Below are 25,328 nucleotides of genomic sequence, written 5' to 3' on the forward strand. Positions count from 1 at the left end.
TTGTGTATCCCTGATTTTGCCACTTTTGTGACATTAACATCTGTATTGAAAGCAGCAATCGATTAATCTAACCCTACAATCCCTCACTGGAAAAAAACCCTGATATACTGTTTCTATCTTTTACTGGACCTGATTCTGTCTTTACTAGAAACAGCATTTAGAATTTCAAATCCTGACATCAATTGTGCTTCTCTGAGTTATAACATATTAACTTTAGTTTACTGTGAATGTTGCTCTCTTGAATAAAAACAAGAACTGCACTCTTGACTCAAAATCTAATAAATGGCAGGTTCACCAACAATATTGCTCCCTTTAGAAACCTTACCAAAAGAAATGTTAAGCAGGGAACTCCAAAAGTCTGAATATCAATGTAGAACAGCCCATCCTATCCAAGTTAACTTAAGGATCTATTTGACTGTAAATTTGCACCAAAGTGAGAAGACCCATGGGATTATAGCTTCACTGAATGAAGCAATGTAATATTAAAACAGCTCATATAAACAGATGGAAGATGCATCAAACTTCCAGTATATACAATGGAATGTACATTTGGGGTGATCCAGCCCAATTGCCTCCCCATCATCACAGCAGTAAAGGCATACTAAATGCATTTCACTTTTTTATTTCAAAACAACTTTAGACAAATGATCTTAGTATACAAATCTTGATTTCTTTTTACACAATATAAAGATAGTTTCCTCATTGCTTCTCAGTACAAAGGTATTTGTTTTGCCACTTAAGGATACAACCTCAGAAGTGCTTATTTTACACAAGGGGATAATGAAACGTTAGTCACCAAAATGTAGGTGCAATACTTATTTTACAGAAATATTCTAGTGTTTTAATCAAATAAAAGTGAACGTGCAACACCAGAACAGTGCAAGTTCAAGTAAGGCCAAGTCAGTAATCCCCACAAGGTCACTGCAAAGGAAGAAAAGAGGTTCAAAGTATTTAGATTTTTAAAAGCCATTTAATTAAACATCTGACAGCAGATTTACCTAAATTTCTTTAATGCCATAAAATGAATGCAAAGACCAAGTAGTGCCATTAATATACCAAAGGTTTCTTGTGCCAATTGGTCTGGAGCATGCTAAAACCTTAACTACAAATCTTGGACCATGTAAGTTAATCACTAACATTTACGCCGGTTAAAGTGTTGTGCAGCATTCAAGCATGTCTTATTTTCGATGGTGTGTAGGTTTTATCTATTATTTCATCTTGCAAGAACATATGAAGACAACGTTCATTCTGAGCCAAAGGATGACCTGCAACTCTGAAAATTAAAAATTAAAAGGTTAGTCTTCCTGTAATAATAATCCCAACATACTTTTACTTTGTCAGCAATTGGCTTCTAAGCATTTTTTTAAAAGCCTAAAATTTTGCATTCTAGTTCTCTATCTTAATTAGGTAAGATTTTTACTTGTTACCGACTACAGGGGTGTGTGCTAATCTTCGTTTCAAGGCCATTGAGTTAATGCTTCTGAAGACATTTCCGTGGTTATGTGGCCAGCATAATATCATGGAATGCTGTTACCTTCCCACCTGCATCTATTTATCTACATGTATTTGCATGCTTTCAAACTGCTAGGTTGGCAAGAGCTGGAGTAAGGACGGGAACTCACCCCATCATGTGGCTCTCAGGTCTTGAACCTGGGCTGCTGGCTTTCCAGCTGACAAGCCCAGTGTCTTAACGACTGAGCCACCATGCAGTCTCCTATCTTAATTAAGGAGGTGAAATTTCCTACAAAGTACCAGTGAACAGGCCCACTGACCTATATGTGATGGGATAAACAGAAAACAGAACATAAGTCCAGTAAAAGTCAATTTAACACCCTCCCCAAATTCCAGTGTATTTAAAAATACTGATTTTGATGAAGTGCCTTGTTCATAATTCTGCAAAATTGCACTACACTCCCTTGGCAGCTTTTAAGCTATCATATCTAATAGAGGTTTGCCTCTTTTGAATTCACATAAGGCACTAAGAATAAATTTCTGAGATTGCAATATCAAATAGGGTGAGGTACTATGGGGCAACCATGGCTTATTTAACCAATATTATTGTCTAGGTTTATCAAAGAGAATTTGGCTGCAGCAAGAATGATTTCCTTCAGCAATGAACTGCCAAAGCAAAAATGTTGCTGTTTAATTACAGGCAGTAGGAAAAAGAGGTTCTTGATAAATGCACAGCATACACCATCTCATTTCCAAGTTAGAAGTTTTATAGGGATCTTTTCTGAAGGCCAAATTAGTACACATGTATCTTTAATATCCTCTAGATTCAAACATACAAATCTGTACTGGGGATCATACTTTCAGTCAGAAATTATAACCAAATTCTTTGTTCGATGATGAGCACACTTATCTCCCCCAGCCTTATTTGTATGATGCTATCTTTACATGCTGCAATCTAAGCAATTTGCATACATTAAGAAACAAACCCAGGTCACTACAAATTCTTCAATTTTTGCAGCAAGCATGTTAAGTGGCTGCCTACTGTTCAGCTTGGATATTGAAACTGCTTCGCAGTTCAACCTGGAAAGTGGTTCAGAAGTCTTTAATAATGTAAACTGAGCTTTTCTTTATATTAGCACAAGCTCCACTGGTCTTGAAAAGACTTAACAGGTCACTGTTAGATGTCAGTAGGTGTAACATATAATCTACAGGGTTGTTAACACCATTGCTAGGAACTCAGTCCGGTGCACCAGCATATTGTTCATTACTGAAGTTTCTGTGCAACAGAAGAAATAGAATATCCCACTTACTTGTTTATGAATTGTTCAAGCCCCAGCTTCCTCTCTTCTATAAAAGAATCATCAAATATCCCATCATCTCCTCTGAAAGGCAATTGGCGAAGAAAGGCTTTTCCGGGTAAAGGAGGTACAACCACCTAAAAAACAGTTGGCATTTTCAATTCTAACTCTGTTATGCTAAAAATTAAAGCATCGTCAACATTACCATTACCACCATCATTATCGCTGCTGCACAAAGAGCTCTGAAAATTCTCTAAGCACTGTAGAAAAAATTCAGATTCATTCCCTTCCTTAGGAATGTGGCACCAAGATGATTTAGGGTGAAAATACATAATGTTCCAAGCTTAAACACAGCTGTTAGGAGGCAAGATGGCTTATAGTGTACGTGCTCTAATTATAACGAAACACCAGAATAAGTTGGCAATCCTCCCTGCCATCAAAGCATGGAAATTCACAGTGCAAAAGTTTGCACTGCTAAATTAGCATCAAGCATCAAGAAAACTTTGTTGCCTCACCTTACTTTCTCTTTCTAGCTCACTTCGAAGCCATTCAAAATCACTGTATCGTCTCCTGACGCAAGACTCCTTCAATTTGAAGATCGGAAGATTTGTCTGAAAGAAAGAAGACCCATCACTCTCCATTCACTTGACTCAGTTAGCCACTTTAAGAAGCATGTGGACTTCAACTTCTAGAATGCTGGTTGGAGAATCCAGATTGTTGAAGCCCACACTTTGTCAAGTTGCCAAATGATTTGTTCAGAATCATTCAGCTATGTCATCTGAGGGCTTAGCAATGATAAAACAACGGATGTTTATCCAGATATTACACTTCAAATGGATTCCTCAGGTTAGATGAGCAAACTGAAAGTAATAAATTAATGCAGTTGTGTGGATCTAGAATGGCGATAGAGTATTCTTTTAATGGCTGTCCATCAAATATAAGACAGTCCATCTTTCCTAGGCATTCAAAACATTTTGGAGCATATCCTTCCAAGGAGTTGTGCAACAAATAAGACTAAAAAGCACAAAGATACCATCACATTTTATACAATGATCCTAATAAAATGTTAGTTTAATTGAAGGACCAAGAAATGAAGGCAAGCATTTAGGATAGAAGTGGCCATCCATGCTATGAATTTCAGCTCCTGTTCATTGTGGTCAGTAAAGTTAATGTTGAATGGTAACAGTTCTTGCGATTCAGGTCTTCCAAATGTTTAAGACTTTATGCTGTCCACTCTGTTTATTTGGCCCCTTAAGAAGAAAGCATGTCTTCCTAGGATCAGCTGTCCCAAATTTATTTTCCTACTCTCAAAAACTCTGCTTTACTTGGAATAAGTTCCTGGTTGCTTGCTCTGACATTAATGTTCAACAGTATATTCAGGAAAGATATTATCTGCATTATTGAAATAACAGCTCAAATATTCAAGTAGCTTTCCCGTGTGGATATTAAAAATATAGAAGACAAGATGGAATCTTCAAGCACCCTACATGACAATGACTCTAGGGTAGGGCAACAGATTGTCAGTACTATCTTCTGAAATCAATCCGATAGAAAGCCATCATGCTTACCAGACTTCATAGGGATTAAGAGTCAATACAGTACTCAAAACTACCCAAGGGTTCAGGAACATTGCCAAAGTTACATTGTTTTAATCCAATTTTATAGCATTATGTACAAGATTGTGAAGACTGGTGTTGGACCAGGAGCAGGGAGATGCAAATTCCAGGTCAACTTCAGCCTCGGAAGTTCATTGGGCAACTACAAGTTACACAGTGTGTGTGGGGGAAATAGGAGGAGGAAGTATTATCTATGTTGTCTTGAGTTCCTGTATAAAAGGTAAGATATACTACATTTTTCCGACTATAAGACGCACCATGATTTTGAAAAGGTACATTTAAAAAAAAAGTTTTTAAACTCTGCAGGCCTCCCAAACCCCCTGCATGCCTCGTTTTTTGCAAAAAAAAAAAAAAAAAAAAGAGGTGGGGACATGCAGAGCTTTGGAAGGCTTGTAGAGTGGTCCTGGGGGGGGGGCAAAAACAGCCCTCTCCAGCCCTCAGGAGCACTTTGCAAGCCTCCCAAGCCCTCTGCATGTCCATTTTTGCAAAGGGGGCAGGGTTTCGGTAGGCCAAAAATGCTGTATTCAGTGTATAAGATGCACGCAGATTTTCACCCTCTTTTTTGAGGGAAAAATGCATCTTATACTCTGAAAAATACGGTAAACCTGATGAATAGCCAAATTTGAAAAGATATAACTAATTCTTCACATTCCTTTGGCTGAGAGGCCTCCATTTCCTCGAATGCTGGGACAAAGATGGCACAAGGATGGATTATCAGCTTCTCTTGTAGTAGAAGCTAATAAGAGTATTTTACCACTTAGCCAATTTTCTCTAGAATGTTAACAGAGAGCTGCATTCAAATCCCTGCTTCCGGTGATTTTTTGACCAAAATTACACAGCGTGTTTAGATTTAAAATGAAAAACCCTTTCAAGTTACTCAAGAAATCCAAAAAGGAGTTTAAAGATCCATCAATCATACATGTGCTCAACATTAAAGCTGAAAAAACAGTACTATATATATATACTTGCTACCTAGAACAATGGAAATGTATGAAAATGAATTAAAATACTTTCTAATTTTCTACCTCCAGCCAAATGTATGGCTAATGAGAAGGCTTATCATAAAAAAGTCTGCTAAGCAATGTTTCAGGAGAAAAGCCCATGTTATCATATACAGAAACATCTGTATGTACAAGGCATGAAAGTTGAAACCCAAGGCAAGTTTGGAAGGCAGCTGCATTTTCCCAGCTGAGTACAACACAATTTATTGTACTCATGCTTTACAAGAAATAGAACCTTAAGAAGTTCCTTTATAGTAAAAGTCATACTTGCTTTTGTGAAACTACTTTCACCCCAGTTAGGAAACACCACTATACAGTTCCTTTGGAGCTCAAGGGAAAGATTCCCAGAAATGAAAAACAATGGATTACTGCGCTCTGATTTCACCTTTTGGCTTATTAACAGAGTTCAGCTCTCCAAAATAAGTCATTATAGGTGTGTAAAGCCTGTACAGTTTTATGTTTTCTGCAGGTGAGATTTTACCTTTAACATTCCATTTGCTCGGGTTACCTAATCCTTCTTGTTAACTGCTCTTTTATTCAGCAAGTTAAGATTAAACCCTGAAAGGAGCGCCTCAGAAATTCTTATTTCTTGGTGCGGAAGCATATAAAAGTTAATCTCTAAGCAAGATATAAAGGCTTAATGGTATAATGCTAAAGAAAAATGGAATTGGAACTTGCACCTCTCCTTTTTTCTTGAACTCCCAAAACAATCACAATTATTCTCTACTGCATCTGACTTTTTTGCTATTTCAAAATAATTTACTTCTGAAATACAAGCTGCTTCACATTAGTTTCTTGGAGAGGCAAAGGTGTGAAAGTCTCTGAACTCTAAAGGGAGAGGGGACAGAGGGAGGGAGAGGGAAAGTGAGAGGGACTTAACATTTTAAACTTATGTCTACCACACTGTAAATTAATCTAAACTTATTACTAGTTTATTATAGAACCAGTAGAATTTGTTTTAATTATATTTCTCAATTAGGTCTTTAATTATCTTTGTTTTGCATCTAATACTGCTTTATTGGAGCCCTCATTCAGTATTATTGGGGAGAAAGGGAATTAAGATGAATTGTATTAATCCAATAATAATTTTTATAGCATTTTAAAATCCAATGTGAAAACCATAGGAAGTGGAAATATAGAACCGAGCAGTTAAAATGGTAGAATTCAGGAGTCTGATAGATAGATACCATCAAATATCTGTCAAATGGTGTTGCTTACATGGTTGACAGGAACCTTAAAGGGTATATAAATATCCTACTTTATACAGGGTTATGCTCTGTTTGCATGACTAAATTCTGTTTATTTTTGGAGCCTATATAATAGGACTTTGAGCTTTTTCTGAAGGGGAATACTGCATTTAATTTTCGAATAACATGCTTAAGACCATAAGACATAGTCAATAGAACCAGACAAAGGTTATACTCTGAATTAATTTATCTTCCGCATTTTCTACTTTACTAATAATTCAGTGGCAATTGTGATGGCACCTAGGAGTCCTATTATTAGTCCTATTTCCCAGAATAATCATAATCAAAATAACAGTAAGATATAGCAGTTCTTGCACTAAGGAACTAATCAAATGATAGTGAGGCTAAGAATCAACTATGATTTTGTTTAATACTCTCTTCAAATATTTCTATTTTTTGTTTTTAAAATTTTAAAGCAGATTTTAAAATATAATTGTTTTACAAAATTGAATTTGGCTCAAAAATATTGCAGTGGATATTTTAGGAATTGTTTGATAACAATAGTACACAGCATATACATTTGCCGTGTACATATCAGAGGTAACCCACCTCTGATATGTACACTCCCAGTTTGGCCTGGATCAGGTGAACCAGTAGTGGCGGCGGCAGGAGGCTCTGTCCACCCTTACCTCCTGAATGCTTCTGTGCATGCACAGAAGTGTCGCGCACACGCGCAAGCAAACCAGTAGCACCAGGATTTGCAACCCACCTCTGGTACTATATCTGTACATTTCATTTATGAAATCACTAAGAGACAAGTTATATTCTGAGACTTTTTGACCATTACTATTAGGGATTACTATGTTTCTACGTGCTTATTCTCCATCAGTACTATCAAAATAAAATGATAAATGAATAGAGGATTTAGAGGGATAGAATTAGTTTAGATCAGCAGCCTGAATATGAATGCAAAAAAAAATGTGGACAAGACAACCCTTAAAGGGTGAAATTTGACAGAGACTACACTTTTAAAAAATCCAACATAATTTGGCGTAATTCCAAACATCTACATAGGAGAAAGGAAGGAAAGTAAATGAACAAGCAAACAGAATACATTTCCGTCCTTTGAGGCCTGCATTTCTGGTTCTTAGTACACTTTCAGTTTCATGATCTAATGATAAAAGACGTCAAAAGGATACATTCAATCATGATATTAATGGAATATGTTTTCAGAGGTACTAAAGAACTAGATGAATTTGGTAACCGTATTACACCATATCGAGATCTGCTGATAAATTACATTTTAAGGATGTTCTTATCATAATGATAAAATGCTCCAAAAGAAATCAGAGTACATATAAAATGTCCACTGGTTTATAAGAATTGAATTTTGAATTTGTTATTCCAGTAACTATATTTGGCTCCATCGCTTTCTTTGTTTCCTATAAAAAACAGGTTACTGAGAGGAATCTCAGTTCTAGATCTTCAAAAAGATCTAGAATCTAAAACTCCAGATCCAGCAATGGTAAATATCCAATAACATGTGTTTAATACAGATAAAGTGCCAAGAAATACTTTGAGGATTTGCCTACTATTTTAAAAGTAGTTTAAACCCTTTAACATAACTTTTTAAAATGAAAGGGTCAAATGCTTATCTACACTCAATTTTTTTCCATGGCATTTCTCAAGATAGAATGGAATGCAGTGAAATGGAATGGAATGGAATAGAATAGAATAGTTGGAAGGGACCATGGAAGTCTTCTAGCCCAATCCCCTGCTTAGGCAGGAAACCCTATACCTGGGATGGCAAATCTATGGCATGCATGCCACAGGTGGCACCTGGAGCCATTTGTCAAGGCACGTGAAGCGTTGCCCTGTCAGCTGGCCAGCGCGTATGCATGTGCTGGCCAGCTGAGTTCAGCCTTTTTTTAAAGACATTTTTCGCCCCCCCCCCCAAGGCTCCAGGGATTTATAGGAGCCTGGGGAGGGCGAAAAGAGGCTCCCCCCCCCAGAGGCCCTCCGGAGGCTTCAGGAGCTTCCCTGAAGCCTCTGGGGCATAAAAAACAGGCCCTATGGGCAAACCGGAAGTTCAGGAACGGATTTCCGGTTTGCTTATAGGGTCCTTTTTAGTCCTCTGGAGGCTTCCCTGAAGCCTCCGGAGGGCCTCCGGGGGGAGAGGCTGTTCTCGTCCTCCCCAGACTCCTATAAAGCCTCTGGAGCCTGGGGAGGGCGAAAAAAGTGGGTGGGAGCACCTCTCATGCCGCATGCGCACTGGGGGGATCGCACATTGCATTATGGGTGCAGCAAGCCCTTGCACGACCCCCCCCTGTGCTCCCCCCTTATGGCATGTGAGCCAAAAAAGATTCACCATCGCTGCCCAATGCCATTTCAGACAAATGGTCTCTTCTTAAAAAATTCCAGTGTTGGAGCATTTACAATTTCTGGAGGCAAATTGTTCCACTAGATACTATGTACAGTATCACCCAATTTACGTCTCCAAATGAGGAGGTAGTTTTTCAAAAGCTGGATTGAATTTTGAAATTCTTTATTTCAGTGACCAACATGGAGAGAACAGGCCAGAAAGTTTAAAAACTTAAATATTATATACTTCTAAGTATTTTTCGAAAAGGAACCAGTTAGCTGTTATATTATTGTTTCTTCCCTTCATTTTCATGTTGCTGCGAATGGCAATGGATGTGACTGGCTCAGCTGCCAGTGCCAAAACAAGCTGCCTTGTGCGCCTATCACTGTGGCCTGGCTACTTTCTTTCAAGAGCTTGACTGAAGGATCTCCTAGAACCAAATAAACTATGCAGTTTGCCAGTCTGTTTTCCATCCACACAAAACATCTATTAGCCTTCTAAAATGAGCCCACAAACATACACAATCTGTAAAAAGATTGACTCCTGCTGGCCACACAACAGAAAATCCCATCCTTGACATAGGAACATAGGCAGCTGGTTCTTTCGTCAAATAACAAAATAACCTAGTAAGTAGACTGGCAGAACAATCTATCATTCTTCTGTCAATCAGCTCCTTGACCAGAGCCAAGATCATCTCTGAAAGATGGCACAAACCTTTCCTCCAATGACCTCTTCTTCCTTAGATGGCCACCAGAGTTATTATGCAAGTTGTTAATAAAAAGCTGGGATATATCCATTTGTTAAAAGTACTCCCACAAAATTAAACCTTGAACTCTGGACTGGAAAACACAAGAAAAATGTTAATGCATAACACCCAGAGAATCCCTAGGAATGTGTTTCTTTCATACTTAATTTAATTATCTGAATCTCCCTAAGTTTATTTTTAAATCAATCACATAAGCACCTGACTTTTTGAGGGACTCCACAAGTAACATAACCCAAAATGCAATGTTTTGACAAGAGGCCCAAACACCAATGAACCAGGAAGATGATGGGATTGTCAATTAAGATACTGATTTACAAAAGCAGAATGGGAAAAGGTCCAGAGTCAAGAAAATTATAGTGATCTATATAGCACTCAGGCTGATGTACCAAAGAAAAGAATCTGATATGCCACTTGCATTGTGTAGACTTCTCATTTTACTTTACAGAAAAACTGTTCTCCTTTTGGGCAATTTCTTGAAGACTATAGCACACCTGCAAGTAACCCCCCCTCCCCGTTCCCCCAATAAGTCTCGCTGAACAAAGACATTGTTACCATAGCACCAATTTGAAGAATAGACTATGGTAAATTCTATTGGCAACTCAACTGCCAGCAGAAAGTAGATACTCCTAATAACTCACAAAATACCCCAAGAACCTTGTAAAGTCATGCTATTAGGGAAAATATATAGAACAATCAAAACAGCACATTTGGGGAAACACTACAGAGACACATTACAAGCAGGTATATTAATGTTCTTTTACTGCCTCCTGCTGGTTAATTCCTTTTGGTTAATACTATTGGGATACACTACAAACGTCAGCAATTTTCTGAAGAAATGAAATTGGATCTTCAGTGTTTATTTTAAGTATGAGAAGAGACAAAAACGCCTTAAGCATTTTTATTAATTCTGTCCTTTTCAAGAAACAAGAGTGATACAAAGGATGGAATGAGAAAGTAAGTTAGTCACAGTATAACCATTTGTAGAAACAAGCACCGAAGATTCTTAATTCCCAAAGCAATCCCAAGAGTCTGCATGAACAGGCACGTTTCTTAATAGTTGCCTAACCACATTTTATGGACTAAGCAACCTTTCCCCAGGAGGGAATGCCATAATCAGATAGTGACAGCAAGAACCACGCTATCAAATATGGATGGATGGAAAGAAATTTTTTTGCCTAGATTCATGACTTTTCATATTTCTGTGTTACATTTAATTCTATTTGTTTTCACCTATTGTTCAAGCTTGTTTAGCTCTTTATTATTTTTTCTCTTTCATCCACCACACTTAGCTTTGATCATTTGCAAATCTGATTGGCATTCCCTCATCAATATTATTTATAAATATGTTGAACAGAACTGCTGGGTTCTGAACAGATCCTTGTGATGTTCACTTCATTTGGGATGTTTTTCCAAGTAGATTTGATGCCATTTATAACTATCCTTTAATATGATATTTGACCTAACAGTGGATCCATCCAATGGTTAAGCTGTCAAATCCATATTTGATCATTTTGCTAATAAGGACACTGTGTGAGACACTGTCCACAGCATTTTCCTGACCAACCAGGCTAATAACTCCATCTAAAAAGGAGATCAAATTAGACTGACATGGCTTGATCATCATAAATCCATGTTGGGGTTTAGGTTAGTCGAATATCTGTACATTAATATCAACATTCTGATTTGGGTATAGGAATTTACAAGCAGCAAATACAGTATTTTATGGTTGCTAGATGAATCAAATTAATTTCCCTACTTTGTTGCTGTTTCCAGAACATCTTCAATATAGAGGGAACTGCAGTAATTCAATAGAGCATTTATCAGGACATGGGTAACTGAAACCAGACTATCTTCATGCAAGGAAAATCTAAGCCTAGCTACCCAGTGGCCTCAATTGTTAGGTATACTTTTTCCTGTAGTTCAGAAGAAAGATATGTGATTATCCTCTCTGTAAGAGCACTATTTCATGTAGCATACAGTATTTCTCCAATTCCCAAATCCAATAACCATTTCCTCCGGATTAGATTTCAATTATACACACCATAAGTTTCTACTACTATATGATTTAGTCTTCTCCTTTAAGGTATGATTTCATTAGGAGTTGGCCATATGAATAGATGTTAAAAGCTAGCCTCTATTTTTCTTACCCAGGAGCTACTGAGTATACCCACCTCATCTGGATATACGTAAAAACGCCGCCAACATTTTGGCGCTGCATTTGCTTGGTTCTATATTTCGGTTCTCCATCATTTTAGTCCAGTTGGATTCTGTTTCCCATTCCTGATCTAACTGTACATGGCCAGAAATACCCTCTTACTATCTAATCGTATTTCTCCTTTCCATCACCAACTGAAGAAGGTTCCAAATGAGACTAATTCCAAGCAGGAGAGTGTACGTAGCAATCAAATCAGTTAATAAAAGCCATCTTCTCCCCCACCCCCCTTTTTTGTAGGAGAAAGAACGTTGGTCTTACCTGAACGTGTCTTTTAAGGGGAAGAGAGGGAGTGGTCACGAGAGCGAGTGGTCTCAAAGTCTGATTGGTCCAAAGACTGAGAGCAAACTCTTAAATACTGGTGCTTTCCAATCCTAGCCGAATTTCCTCGAAAGCGAACAGTAGAACTGAAACCACAAAACAACAACAACAACTCCCCTGGGAACCACCCGGGCCCTCCCCTTGGCCCCAAAGGAAAAACCCTCGGGCGGATGGTGACCACTCCCTCTCTTCCCCTTAAAAGACACGTTCAGGTAAGACCAACGTTCTTTTTCCAGTGGAAGAGAGGGAGTGGTCACGTGTCGGACATACCCAAGCTTTAGTCCCAGGGAGGGAGAACAAGGTAATCACTAAGGCCCAAGGGGAGCATCAGCCGTCACTCTCTGCAAGACCCTCCGACCAAAGGACGGGTCCGCCGAAGCGAAGGCATCCAGCCGATAATGCCGGATGAAGGGAGTCGGGGAAGCCCAAGCAGCTGCCCGACAAATGTCCTCAAAGGGGGCCCTTGTGGCCCACACTGCCATGGTCGCAGCACTTCTAGTCGAATGGGCCATAATCCCAGACAGAATCGAGCGACCAGCCGCCCCATAGGCCTCCACAATGGCTGGACGCACTGGAACAAAACAAACAAGTCCAGGAGGTTGGGAATAGTGGCCCTGTCGGGAAATGCCAAGAGGAGAACACCACCGGACAAAAACTGCCCAGGTGGAGTTATAGATGCGGGTCGTCGACGGATGCCTTGACGCCTCGATGGTACGAATGACCCCGAAGGACAGATTAGCCCCCCCTCAGAAGCCGTCATTCAAGAGCCAGGCGGTCAGATGGAGCCATTGAGGCTCCGGGTGGACCAGGACTCCCTGCCGCAAGACCACCTCCTCCCGTGGAATCCTCCACGGAGGAGCCCCGACAACTGGACAAGGTCCGCGAACCAGGGCCTCCTGGGCCAATAAGGGGCCACGACTATGACTACGCCCCTTCTACCACCACCTTCCTGAGGGTCCCCGGAATGAGAGAATGGGAGGAAAAGCATAAAGAAGACCCAGGGGCCACCTGCTCCGGAGAGCGTCCGTGCCCTCCGCAGACCAGGACTGAAAACGGGTAAAGAACCACGGGAGCTGCGAGTTCGTCAGTGAGGTGAAGATCCACCAGCGGAGTGCCAAACCGCCAATAGATCCTCAGAAACAACGACGGGTGGAGTTGCCACATCGCCATTGTCCAGAGTCGCCTGACTCAGCTAGTCCGCCTAGTGGTTGGAAAGACTGGAGATGTGCTTCGACACCAAGGACAACAGGTGCCTCTCCTCCCAGAGTCCTAGCCTCAGAGCCTCCAGCCACAGAGCCAGAGAGTGAGTCCTCCCCCTGACGATTTATGTGGGCCTTGGTGGCCACATTGTTCATCAGGAGACGCACGTGACGTCCCTCCACGGAGGTCCGAAAGTGCAGAAGGGCCAGGCGAGCTGCCTTCAGCTCCAACCAATTTATGTTGTGGCGGAGATCCGAGATCGTCCACCTGCCCTGAGCCACCGGGAACCCACCAGGGCCCCCATCCGAACAGACCCATGTCTGTGGTGACGGTCACCCTGTCCGGCTCCTAGAAGCAGCAGCCCCGCTGAATGGCCGGAGAGAGCCACCACTTGAGAGAGGATTGGACCCCTGCCGGGAGGCGCAGAATCCAAAGATAGTTGCTCATCCTTCCCCTCTGAAAGGGATGAGCTCCCACTGGAGCGGCCGGAGGTGGAGCCTGGCCCACGGGAACAATCCCTATGCAAGAGACCATCTTGCCTAACACTGCGACAGTGTGAGAACCGAAACTGACCGAATTTCGTGAATGGAGCCTGCGAGTTGTTGCAGACTCCTCCGACGATCCTGGGACAAACGAACCACTCCCGACACGGAGTCTATGTCCGTCCCCAGGTGAAGATGCGCGTGGAAGGGAAGAGATGGCTCTTGGGGAAGTTCGCAGAAAACCCCAGATTTTGAAGACTCCCGATGGTGAACTGAAGGGTCTGAGAGAGCCTGAGGAAGAGACCCCACCTCAACGAGGACATTGTCTAAATAACATTGTAGTCTCACCGGGATGGAGCGCAGATGAGCCGCCAGAACCGCTAGAACCTTGTGAACGCTTGAGGAGGTGGGCGATAGCCTGATCCATCAGCGGTGGCACTCCAGACTCTGGACAGAGGGAATGACCTGAAGAGATTCGGGTGGTGGTGGAGAGAAACTCTAATCTGGGACCGTGACGTATGGTGGACCAGACCCACACGTCCGACGTGATCTCGTCCCACTGATCTGCATAGAGTGAAAGGTGGCCGCTGATGGGATTGACTCGGGTTCGAGTCACTTCCTTCTGCGGTAGGGATGGCTGCCCCCACCACGAAGGGCCGCCGGGACTGGTCCTGAAAGTACGACCTGTGAAACTGCCTGTCAGAGCGGAAAGAAGAGAACGCTGGTTATGGTCATAGTCAGAGGCCCTATAGACTGCCTATGGTAAGGATGAGACCTAGTCTCGGGCTTCTTAGCGTTAGATGGCAGAACTTCTTTTTGTCTTTATTCTCGATCAGAATGGGGTCGAGAGCCTCCCCAAAAAGATTAGGACCCTTAAATGGAGCAGCTGCCAAATTCCACTTGGCCTTGTTATCCATCTGCCAGTGGCGCAGCCATAAGAGCCGGCGAGACATGACTGAAGTGGCCAAGGCACTAGATGTAAACTTAACCGTGTCCAGGGTCGCATCAGCGGAAAACTGGGAGGGCCGCCATCTTGATTAGATCCTGGTGGAGCCGCGCTCCTGGAGCTGCTTAAGCCTCATGACCGTGGAGCGGTTGAAATAGGAAGCCGAGGCCGCGGACTTGATAGCCCACACAATGGCAATTAAAATTTAAGCTCAGCGCACTTATCCTCCGGCTTCAATTTATTGGCCGCATCGCCCAACACCACTGGAGAGGAGGAGACCAGATGGCAGCCACTGGAGTGTCAATGGCGGGCAACTGAATGGCCTGGGCAAAGGTCCGCTCCACATTATAGAAGCGCGGTCCATTACTCCCAGGAGTGGAGAAATTAGAGGACGGGCCCACTGTTAGTCAGGACCTCCATAAGCAAGGGAGGAGCCGGAATTGCCTCCTTGTTCCGTGGTGGTGGCAGAAAACTGGCCATGTCAGGATCCCTAGGCAGGGGCACCGAGGAATCCCCAGTCCCCATCTTGGTGGTCTTCCTTGCCTTGTTCAGAAGAATCTTGAACATGACCGGAGAAAAGAGGCCCGAAGAAGAGGGTTCATCTGAGGGGGGCGCATCCTCATCTTCTGAGAAGCTCATGTCCTGGAGGTTCTCTTCCCCCATGACCGAAGCTTCACTACCATGGAAGGAGAGGAAGCCCTGTACAGGGTCCGCTCAAACCTCCATGCCTGGAAGCGTGGGAGCTTCTGTCCTCTTGGCAACGCCCCGTGCGATTGCTGCAGAACTAAGCCGTTTAATCCCTTCAGGGAAGCGATCCAAATCCCCCATATCGCCATAAAAAGAACTAGGCCTCTGAGGAACCAACCTACGCACAGAGCAGGGTCCCCTGGATGCTCCCTCCAAAGGATCTGCTGAATCTCTCCCAGGTAGAACCGAGAAACCAGAAGGGTGAGGGAGAGGGAGATCTCCTCCACCTGGAGAAGGAGCGAGGCCTGTTGGGGGAGGCTGAGGCCAAAGAAGGACTAAAACCCCTAGGTGAAGAGTGGGCAGAAAGGGGCCTGAGAGGAGACCGGGACCTGTCCCTGGAAGGAGGCCCAGCTGACCTAGCCTGTTTCTCGCTCTCGCAAAACGTTTTTTCAATAGCCTTGTGCCTCCTGGCCTCCTCCCTTGTGGAGGATCGAGATGGGCGCTGGGGCAGCGAAAAGATCTCAGGGGGGGAACCCCCAATTCCACCCCCTGCCCCTGGCCTTCCTCACCCCTCACCAGGTCAGCCACCTGGCCCTGGAGAAACATCCGAACCCTCCTCCATCCCCTTACTCACGTGTCCAAAAACTAGCGATGGAAAATGCCAAGCCGCTGTAAGCCCCGCCGGGACCTGGGCCTGCTGGGTTTAGACGAAGAGTAGGCAAAACAACGCCCCCGCACTGGGCCCAGTCGTCATAGGCCTGAGCGCGTGCCTTGTGCATGTGGAGGCCAACCAAAATGGCCACTGGAACTTTCCGAAGATGGCAGAGGCCGATGGAAAACTCCAGTGGCTCTGCCGGGTGTCCAGAAGCCCACACCGCTATAGGCAAGGTCGGGGAAGGCCACGTGGCGCCCAGGCACGAAAGTCCCTCCCCCAAGAATCACTTGCAGCTATCCTCAAATAATAAGGAAATGCGGCAGCCGCCCGAATCAAGCACCGGCTCTGCGAGCGGCTTGTGCGCACCTCATGGCACCGCTGCTGCTTCTCTCAGCCGTTCAAGGCAACGAAGCTGCTGTTCCAGCAGCTGAAAAGGAGCTGGCACCGCTGCAATCCCGGGGATAGGGCTGAGGCTCCGGGCCTGGGGGGGGGGGGGCTAAACGCCCCACAGGGCCCTCCCCAACTGCTCGAGGCAGAGATCTGTCCCTTAGGGCCGCAGCTGCTAATTTAGAATTTAGTAAACTTTAAAAGCCCAATTAAACCAATGAGAAACCAGATTGCAATAATCGAAATCCTACCTAAAAATATTCTCAACAGTGCTTGGACCAAGAAGACTGAGAGGAAACTGGGCTAGGATTGGAAAGCACCAGTATTTAAGAGTTTGCTCTCAGTCTTTGGACCAATCAGGCTTTGAGCTCAATTATTAGTTTGTGCTTCAAACTTTAGAGCTTAATTTGGAGATTAACAACTAGAATGATGAGAAGAACTTAATTTTCCAACTTCTCAATTGTAGGCTAGTCTTTTAATATTACTGATGACAGTAGATGAATGTACACAGATTGGGCCAGATTGGTCTAGTGATTAAGATGCCAGGCTAGATGCAGGAGACTGTGAGTTCAACTCCCATGTTAGCATGAAAGCCAGCTGGGTGACCTGATATGTGAAGTGAGTTGTGAGGGTGACTGGTCTAAGGTCACTCTCTCTCAACCCAACCCAACCCACCTCACAGGGTTGGTGCTGTGGGGAAAACAGGAGGAGGAAGGTGTGAAAGACATGGTCGCTGCCTTGAGTTATTTGTAAAAATAATAAAGGTGGGATAGAAGAAGAAAGAAAGAAAGAAGAAAGAAAGAAAGAAAGAGAAAGAAAGAAGAAAGAAAGAAAGACAGACAGAAAGAAAGAAAGAAAATCTCAGCTATTAATGCATTCACTTTTAAGAACAGATCTCACATTCAAATAGAATGAAATCACCTCAGAATTAAGGAACTTCTTTTTGCCTAGATTGCTAACCATGCCAAGTTTTTACGTAACTGGAAAGCACAAAAATGGAGGTTGGTTACATATAAAGATTAAAAAAGAACTAAATTATGATAATGGATATAGGCAAATAAAGGAGAGATTGTATGTATGTATGTATGTATGTATGTATGTATGTATGTATGTATGTGTACAACATGGGGAAATTGGATGTAAATTGCAAACAGTGATTTGGAAAGGAAGATTAGAAATCTTTGTTACTAAATGTTATTGATGTTTAGATATTGGAATTAAATAAATAGTAATTCAAATCATTCCTATGGTAGCCTTCATTATTTGTCTTTGATTTTGATATAGACTTGCAGTGTAATCTGATTTTTTTTTACCAATGAGTGAGATAGACTGTAATCATTTGCATTTAGGAATATATGCATTTCTAGAAACTAGAAAAGTTGCATGGCTTTAAAAACATATTTTGTAGAGAGCTGGGGGACAGCTTTATATGATCTATACTCCAAAAACCTGCCTTCAATATCTATGGAATGTAGAGCCAATTTCAATGGATTGTTGAGATCTGAAATGCTCTAAAACATTCTGCCATTTTGAATTTTGAGATAGTAGAATACAAATGAAAATTTCCTTTTTTATTTATTTATTGTTGCTCTAAACTAATAACAGAAAAAGAGAAAAACATAGGAAACACACAAAATTTACAAATTATTAAAAGACAACGTGTGTGTGTGTACACATACTCTATGTATTAATAATTATATATAGAATTGTAACTGTTTACTACTGTAAAGACTGTTAACTAGCAAATGTCACCAGTTTTCCATTAGTTACCCCAAAGTTTTCAGAGAACAGAAACCGCCTTGATAGAAGCAAAGGATTTGTTTTAAAAAATGATGACCTTGTTAAAGGAGAATTCCATTAGAAAGCAAGCCATAGCTTTTTTATCACAACAGGAACCCAAAGCAATGCATGAAGTATTATTTTGGTTGTCATCTGCTATTTACTTTGTTTCAGCTCTTCTCCATTTCAGCTAAACATTCTAAAGTACAAGTGGCGTGCCCTGCTAATTTCTTTAGCTTCCCAAGACTACTTAAAACAGGAAGCCAAAAGGGTAAGAGGAGCATATATGTTCAGATAGCGTACTAAGTCAACTTATCAATGAAGATATTTTGGAGGGCATATTAAGATGGTAACTACTTTTTTAAACATTTGAGCATGAAAGAATAAATCCATTTCCTTTATATTAAAGTTAATATACGTGAAGTGGTAAATATAATACCTAATAGCTTTTGAGTATCTAATCTGAGCCTTGCTAAGAAAGGCAGGTTCCATTAGAAGTTTCAATGATAACTTTTAGTTAAATGAAGAAAAGATATCTGACCTTGTCTTTTGTGAAAGACACGTACTCAAGCTATCTGCAGATTCATGCCCTTGATACTAGTTATTTTCACAAAGCTTCCCAAGCTCTCAGAAATCAAGTGTAGTCTACAAATTAATTTTAGCCTTGGGATTCTGAGATACTTGTAACCCAACAAGTTGTAATCATTGATGACATCAAAGAAAGAAAAAAAATGACATTTGGTAACTTAAGAACCAGGAAGAACAAATTCAGTAGTCATTCATGCTGAAGCTTGGCAACATAGATAGCAATATAATCAGGGTGGCTTCACAATCCTGCCTTATAATGGCTGGACTTACACAACGTGATAAACCTTAACTAAGTCATATTATGACTTGAAATGATGTGTGAAATCAACAAAAATAGGAGTGCAGGATATATTTAATTCAGGAGGAACAGTTCTCACATTCAGCCAATATATGCTGAATGGGAAATATGCTATTTGCTCCAAAAAAGAAGAGGCATCATCTAAACTGTAACATGTAAATGAAGAGTTATATACTAACCAAGCTGGGAACAAACAAAATTGTCCAGTAGAAATTAACACACTATGATCCTCATACTCTAGAACCAAACTATCTAATAATCAATCACTATTTTGACATTACACTAGGATATATACATTCTGATACCCAGTGACTCTTAACAGCAAAGTATCTATGACTTTAACATACCATTTGTTGAGGTAGATGTTAAAAACCCTTGAATTACATGAAATGAACTTCCACATTCTATTTCTTAGTCTTTACAGTCTTGCAAAATAACATGATCCCATGTTTTCTTGTTGAGACTTTATCCACTTGTACTCTATCTATTTTTCCACTTGCTTTTGTTACACAATGATCAACAAAACATTGAAAATATCACAAAGGAAATATCAAAAATCTGCAAATTCAAAAAGGGAAGAAATGGGAGTACACACAAATATCATTTTTAGATAAAATCCAACCTTTAAAACAGCCATATTTAATATTTTTTATTAAAAAAGACATTTGCACAACTAGAAGTACCGTATATACTCGAGTATAAGCCGAGTTTTTCAGCCCACTTTTTGGGCTGAAAAAAGCCGCCTCGGCTTATACTCGAGTCTACAACTGGATCCGGCAGTGCTGTTGCCTGTTGGAGGAGGAGGAGGCGAACCAGCCTGCCATCGCCAGCCACCGCTAGCCCTGCCGCTCTTCCCACCCCCTTCCAAGCCCCACAGTCCAGCGGATGGAGCAGCGAAGCCCCGGGGCTTCGCTACTGCTCCCCGCATTTTCTGCACGGGGATCCCTTGGAGAGGGGATTCCAGCCTGCCATCGCCAGCCACCGCTAGCCCTGCCGCTCTTCCCACCCCCTTCCAAGCCCCACAGTCCAGACTGTGGAAGGGGGTGGGAAGAGCGGCGGGGCTGGCAGTGGCCGGCGATGGCAGGCTGGTTCGCCTCCTCCTCCTCCAACAGCACTGCCGGATATCCGCCCAACGCTGCGGGGGCGCCAGCGGGAGCTTTGGCGGCTTCACCTCAGCCGCAGCGCTGGGCAGCAAATGTGCTGGTGCTGTTGGAGGAGGAGGAGGCGGCGGCAGCAATAGCACCTGAGGACAGGACAAGAAGCAATGGAAACTTGTCAGAAGGAGACTCAAGCTGGAAATAACGAGCAATCTGACAGTAAGAACAATTAAAATCCTAGGAAAATGTCCTTTCATGAAAAATTACTTTTTCAGTTAACTCTGCCTGACATTAGTTGGGTGAACAGAAATATTAGTTGGCCAATTCTAAAAGGGAGCACCAGAAAGAACTTAAAATATTTTTTAAGAGAGCTGGGTTTTTCATTTATATTATATGTATGAACAGAATTAACACAATTGCAGATACCAATCAAACATAAAGAAAAAAAGGATGAAATAATGCTCATTTTAAAAAACTCAGTGAAAATAAAAACAATATACCAAGAAGGTGGCATACTGGTTGTGATTTGATCTCTTCGGGGGATCCCGGGGATCCCCTATACAAGTATTTTAATATTGCAGACTTGCAGTATTATAAGTCATACTGATATTATAGAACACTTTAATTAAGCGGGTCCCTTGAATAAACATAACTTTGAGTTTCAAATAACACTGATTTTTTATTTTTGAAATTTACCGTAGCTGCTGCATTTCCCACCCTAGGCTTATACTTGAGTCAATAACTTTTCCAGCTTTTTGGGGTAAAATTAGGTGCCTCGGCTTATATTCGGGTCGGCTTATACTCGAGTATATACGGTAGTTTAAGCTCAAAGGTTTTCCTAGAACAAGTACAACCAAATATCACAGTGGCAGTGTTTAAGAAGAAAGCACGGCAAGAAGGCTTCATCATAAGTTGCCATCTCGGTATTTCCTCATGTAAAGTTATAAAAATGCTGGCTTGTCTTAGACAAAATATAGTTTTGGTCCACCTCCTGCAATATTGCCTACTCAGCCTAAAGAAATTCTTTCAAGTTGTTAAGGCACAGGTTTTTCTAACTACCTCATCCTTGTTTATTTAAAACCTTTATAGGTAGTCCTTGACTTATGATAGTTGAGCCCAACATTTTTGTTGCTAAGCAAGACCATTGAGTTGCACCCCATTTTTATGGGGTGCAACTTTTCCCCACAAGCAACTCACTTCAGTTGTTAAGTGAATCGTGTTCAGTTGTTAAGTGAAACAGGCTCCCCCCCCATTAACTTTGCTTGTTGGAAACCAGTTGGGAAGGTTGCAAATGGCATGTCCCAGGACAGTGCCAATATCACAAATACATGCCAGTTGCCAAGTGCTCCAATTTTGATCACAAGACCATGGGGATGCTGCAATGGTCATAAGTGTGAAAAATGATCATGTCACTTTTTTTAGAGCTGTTGTAACTTTAAACAGACACTAAACTAAACATAACTATTGAGGAATAAAAGTTGAGGAATACCTATATATAGGTGTCCCTCTTTTAACCAACTCTGGGTGGCTCTCAATCAAAAGTTAAAATAATGTATTAAAACTAAAAATTAAATATGTTAAAAACAAAAACATGGTGCCAAGCTAAATATGTAGTCACTTTATCTTATCCTAACACTTGGAAGTAAAGCCAGATCTTCTGTGCTTTTCAGAAAGCTAAGAAAGCAGAGACCTTCAGGGGAAAGGCTGTTCCATTGAGCAGGGGCTACCACATAAGGATCCCATAAGATGGCAATATTTAGGGTGACTAGAAGTATGCCCACCCTATCTGATCTAGTAGCATAGTAGCCTAGGTAGATGTCCTTACGGCAGCGATGGTGAATTTGTGATATGCATGTCAAAGGTGACATGCCACACATCAACACTTCACAGTTTTAAAAACCAGTGACTAGCATCTTGAATTGTACCTGGAAAAAACTGGAAGCCAATGCAGTCCACATTTCAGAGTATTACGTGGGCAAACCTAGGGACCCCATTATTGTGTGTACTGCTGCATTCTAGACCAGTTGAAGTTTCCCAAGTGGTCTTCAAGGGCAGCCCCATGTAGAGCTCATTGCAGAAATCCAAACAGAAAGTGACCAAGGCACGAGTGACTCTGAGCCAGGCCTCCTGGTCCAAGAAAGGGTGCGATTGGCGCACTAAATGAATCTGTGCAAAGCCCCTTCCCCACAAGCAGAGTTATCACTGCTCGAGGGCCCCCAAACTGCACACCAGCTCAGTCCAGGGAAGTGCCACTCTGTACAGAGTCAAAGATGACCCTATCTCAGCTGATATAGTATTATCCACCAGGTATGTCTTAAGTACACACATTAATCTTCTTTATCCACTCACATACAGAGATAAGATATATTCCAAGTTCTTTCTAACTTCAGGAAACAATAAGCACACCAGTCAACAGATTTAGTTTATGTTATCAGGGATCAATGCCAGCCATTTTTGCTTCATATCAAACTTCCAATAAAGGCAAACATCTAAAATACGTTTACTTTATGATATTTAAGGAAATGTACAAATCTCCATGACTGCATATGGCATGTTAAAATATTTGTTGTTTAAATGTATAATCTAAAGCTTTTGTCTTTAGGAGGTGAAGGACAGAACAAGTTATCAAAACAAGTTACTAACATATTTAAGAAGCAGTCTGTATGATTCAAGTATAGGTGCTTATTTGTTATAATTTCTTTGAAGACATAAATCTTCCATACCAAGAGTGAGTTGACACTCTTTTAAAAGCAAATAGCCTTGAAATTATCTCTTCATGATCATGGAGATAAGATGTGAGGTATCCGCAACAGAATACATTCTCTTGATTAGTCTTTAACTTAGAAAAATGCAGGCAGCTGAGCAAAGAAGAGATAGTCATTAGAACAATACACATCATTAACAAAGTCAGACCAGGCTTCCTTTTGTGGTATAAAAGGAACTATGGACACACTAGAGTGAAATGAAAAAATAAACCTAAGTTTCTCTGTTCAGAGGCAAGTTTGACAAGTTATGATGTCAGGTAGTCAAACAACAGATAAACCACTATAAAACTTTCCTTATAGGCATTCAGGGAACATTTTACTGGCCATTTTTCTAACAAAATAACTTTTTTCTTGTCAAATGACCAGGAAATTTATATTCCTTTTTATATAATGATCTAGAATCAGAAATTTGCCTGATAATTTTCCAACAGTGCTGAAGGCCCTGAAAATTTGAGAACCCAAGAAAAAAATTGGAAAAGGGAAGCACAGGGACTTTCTGCTTTTCCAATGGAAAATTTGAAAGATTTTAGCTTCTGAAAAGCTTCTTATATTTTCTTTTTTGAATGAGAGAAACATTTTATTCAGTGAAGTGAAACAAAGATTATTGAAAGACTGCCATCAAATAGTAATACGTTACTAAAGCATTGGATGTTTTCACTGTTTTATAAACAGTTATAATGTACCACACTCAATATTGTCTGTATTACCCTTTTTAGTACAAAGGTGTATTATTGTAATACGTACTAATATTTGCAATTTCACTCTTAGAAAATTGTATTTGAAATCATTTACAATTGTATCCTCTTTCTGAATAAATAAACATGATTCCTTAATACAGGATGGGTATTTCAGAATGTTACATACAAATAGGAGTAAAAGTTACAATGCAGACATGTAAATTTGTGATAGGTTTTCTGTTCTTTTTTTCTTACAGAACAAATTCAAAATTCCTGGAAAGATAATCTCCTACAGAGAGTAACTTAAACACAGAAGTATTGTATCAGAAAGGGTACAAACCACACAGAAGTGGGAGAAATCAGCTGAGGTTCTACTTTGCATAATTCTTATGCCAGATCAGCACATGGCTACAGCACAGACAAATGCAAAGCCAAAGCAAACTACATTTTGGATAGAAGAGATAACAAACACAGAACTATTCGGTTTTGTTTTTTTACAATTTCAAGTATTTGAAAAGTTCACCAATAACTGGGATCTTGACTTAGCTTTAAGAATGGGCTTTATCTAATTCATTTTGCGTGGTAGAGTAAGCACTGAGTTAAAAGCTACTCATCAAGCAGGATTCAAGACTGTATTACTTTAAGTATCTTAAACTGTGTGCAATAAACAAGGAATCTCTTTTAGCTTCAATAAAGCATGCCAAGGTGCAAATAGGAGAGCAATCCATTGGGGACCTAGATGTGGAGGGAGGCATCTTATCTACAAACCTTGCCTGAAAGTGCTGGGCCCATAAAAACCACTCCTAACCTCCCTTCTTGTGGGGAGGCAGAAGGACAGGAAAATGAGAGGAAGAGAGTAAGGCGAACCCTTCAGTGGGAATATTCCCCAGGAAAGGCGTGTACTATTGACAGTACAAGGAGGGGGAAGAATAACGGACCCTACTACACCCTTTGCAAACCCGAATCGATACCCCAGCTCGAAAAGCCAGACGTTAGTCCCCCCCCCCACCAACAAAAAAACCCCAGCCCCGTCTCGTCCTCTCTCTCCAGCCCTCCAAGGCAGCCGCCTCGCTGAGATCTCTCACCTTGACTCTGACCTCGTAGGTGGTAAAGCGCCCCCGCCCAACCCCCACCGTCTGGGGGTTGCTGACGTCGATCTCTAGGAAGTTGCTCGGGGGCCCGTAAGCGTCGTTGAGGTTCTGCGGCTTGGTTATCAGGCGCCTGGTGTCCGCCACGGTCTCAGCCATTTCTCTCGCCCTCCTGCCTTCGGCGTCTGTCCAGTCGGGCGTAGCGGAGCCTTGCCGAGACAAGCCGCCGCCGCCGCCAAAAGAGAGACCAGGGCGGGATCCAGGGCCGAGGGAAGGGAGAGGAGGTCGCTCGGCCGCCGGAACGCAACCGCCCACCCTCTCCCGCCTTCTTATTTACGGGCGACCTGCCGCCGCGACGCCCCCGCGACACGCTCTGGCCCAGCCGCCGCCCGCGCACGGGGGTGGTGGTGGTGGTGGTGGTGGAAGCAGCCCAACGCGTACGCAAAGCATCTTGGGACTTGTAG

At 41.8% G+C, this 25,328-nt stretch overlaps 1 protein-coding gene across 1 annotated transcript; it reads right to left on the minus strand.

The window, feature by feature from the left end:
- Positions 1 to 606: 606 nt before the first annotated feature.
- Positions 607 to 25,276, minus strand: SNX3 (sorting nexin 3). The gene is made up of 4 exons (XM_032216575.1): positions 24,862 to 25,276; positions 3,266 to 3,361; positions 2,763 to 2,887; positions 607 to 1,273 (listed from the first exon to the last, which is right to left on the minus strand). The coding sequence occupies exons 1-4, from the start codon at positions 25,021 to 25,023 to the stop codon at positions 1,168 to 1,170; spliced, it is 489 nt and encodes a 162-aa protein (XP_032072466.1). The 5' UTR covers positions 25,024 to 25,276; the 3' UTR covers positions 607 to 1,167.
- Positions 25,277 to 25,328: the final 52 nt, after the last annotated feature.

Source organism: Thamnophis elegans, chromosome 4 (assembly GCF_009769535.1).
Source record: "Thamnophis elegans isolate rThaEle1 chromosome 4, rThaEle1.pri, whole genome shotgun sequence".
Lineage (NCBI taxonomy): Eukaryota > Metazoa > Chordata > Lepidosauria > Squamata > Colubridae > Thamnophis > Thamnophis elegans.

Bases quoted from the DNA above. Each gene is read 5' to 3' on its own strand.
- SNX3 (XM_032216575.1), bottom strand. From the start codon at position 25,023: ATGGCTGAGACCGTGGCGGACACCAGGCGCCTGATAACCAAGCCGCAG. The intron at 2,888-3,265 runs GTGAGGCAACAA...ACTGTTTTTTAG, and splicing joins AGCTAGAAAGAGAAAGTAAG to GTGGTTGTACCTCCTTTACC. The intron at 1,274-2,762 runs GTAAGTGGGATA...TTTAATTTTCAG, and splicing joins CTTGAACAATTCATAAACAA to AGTTGCAGGTCATCCTTTGG.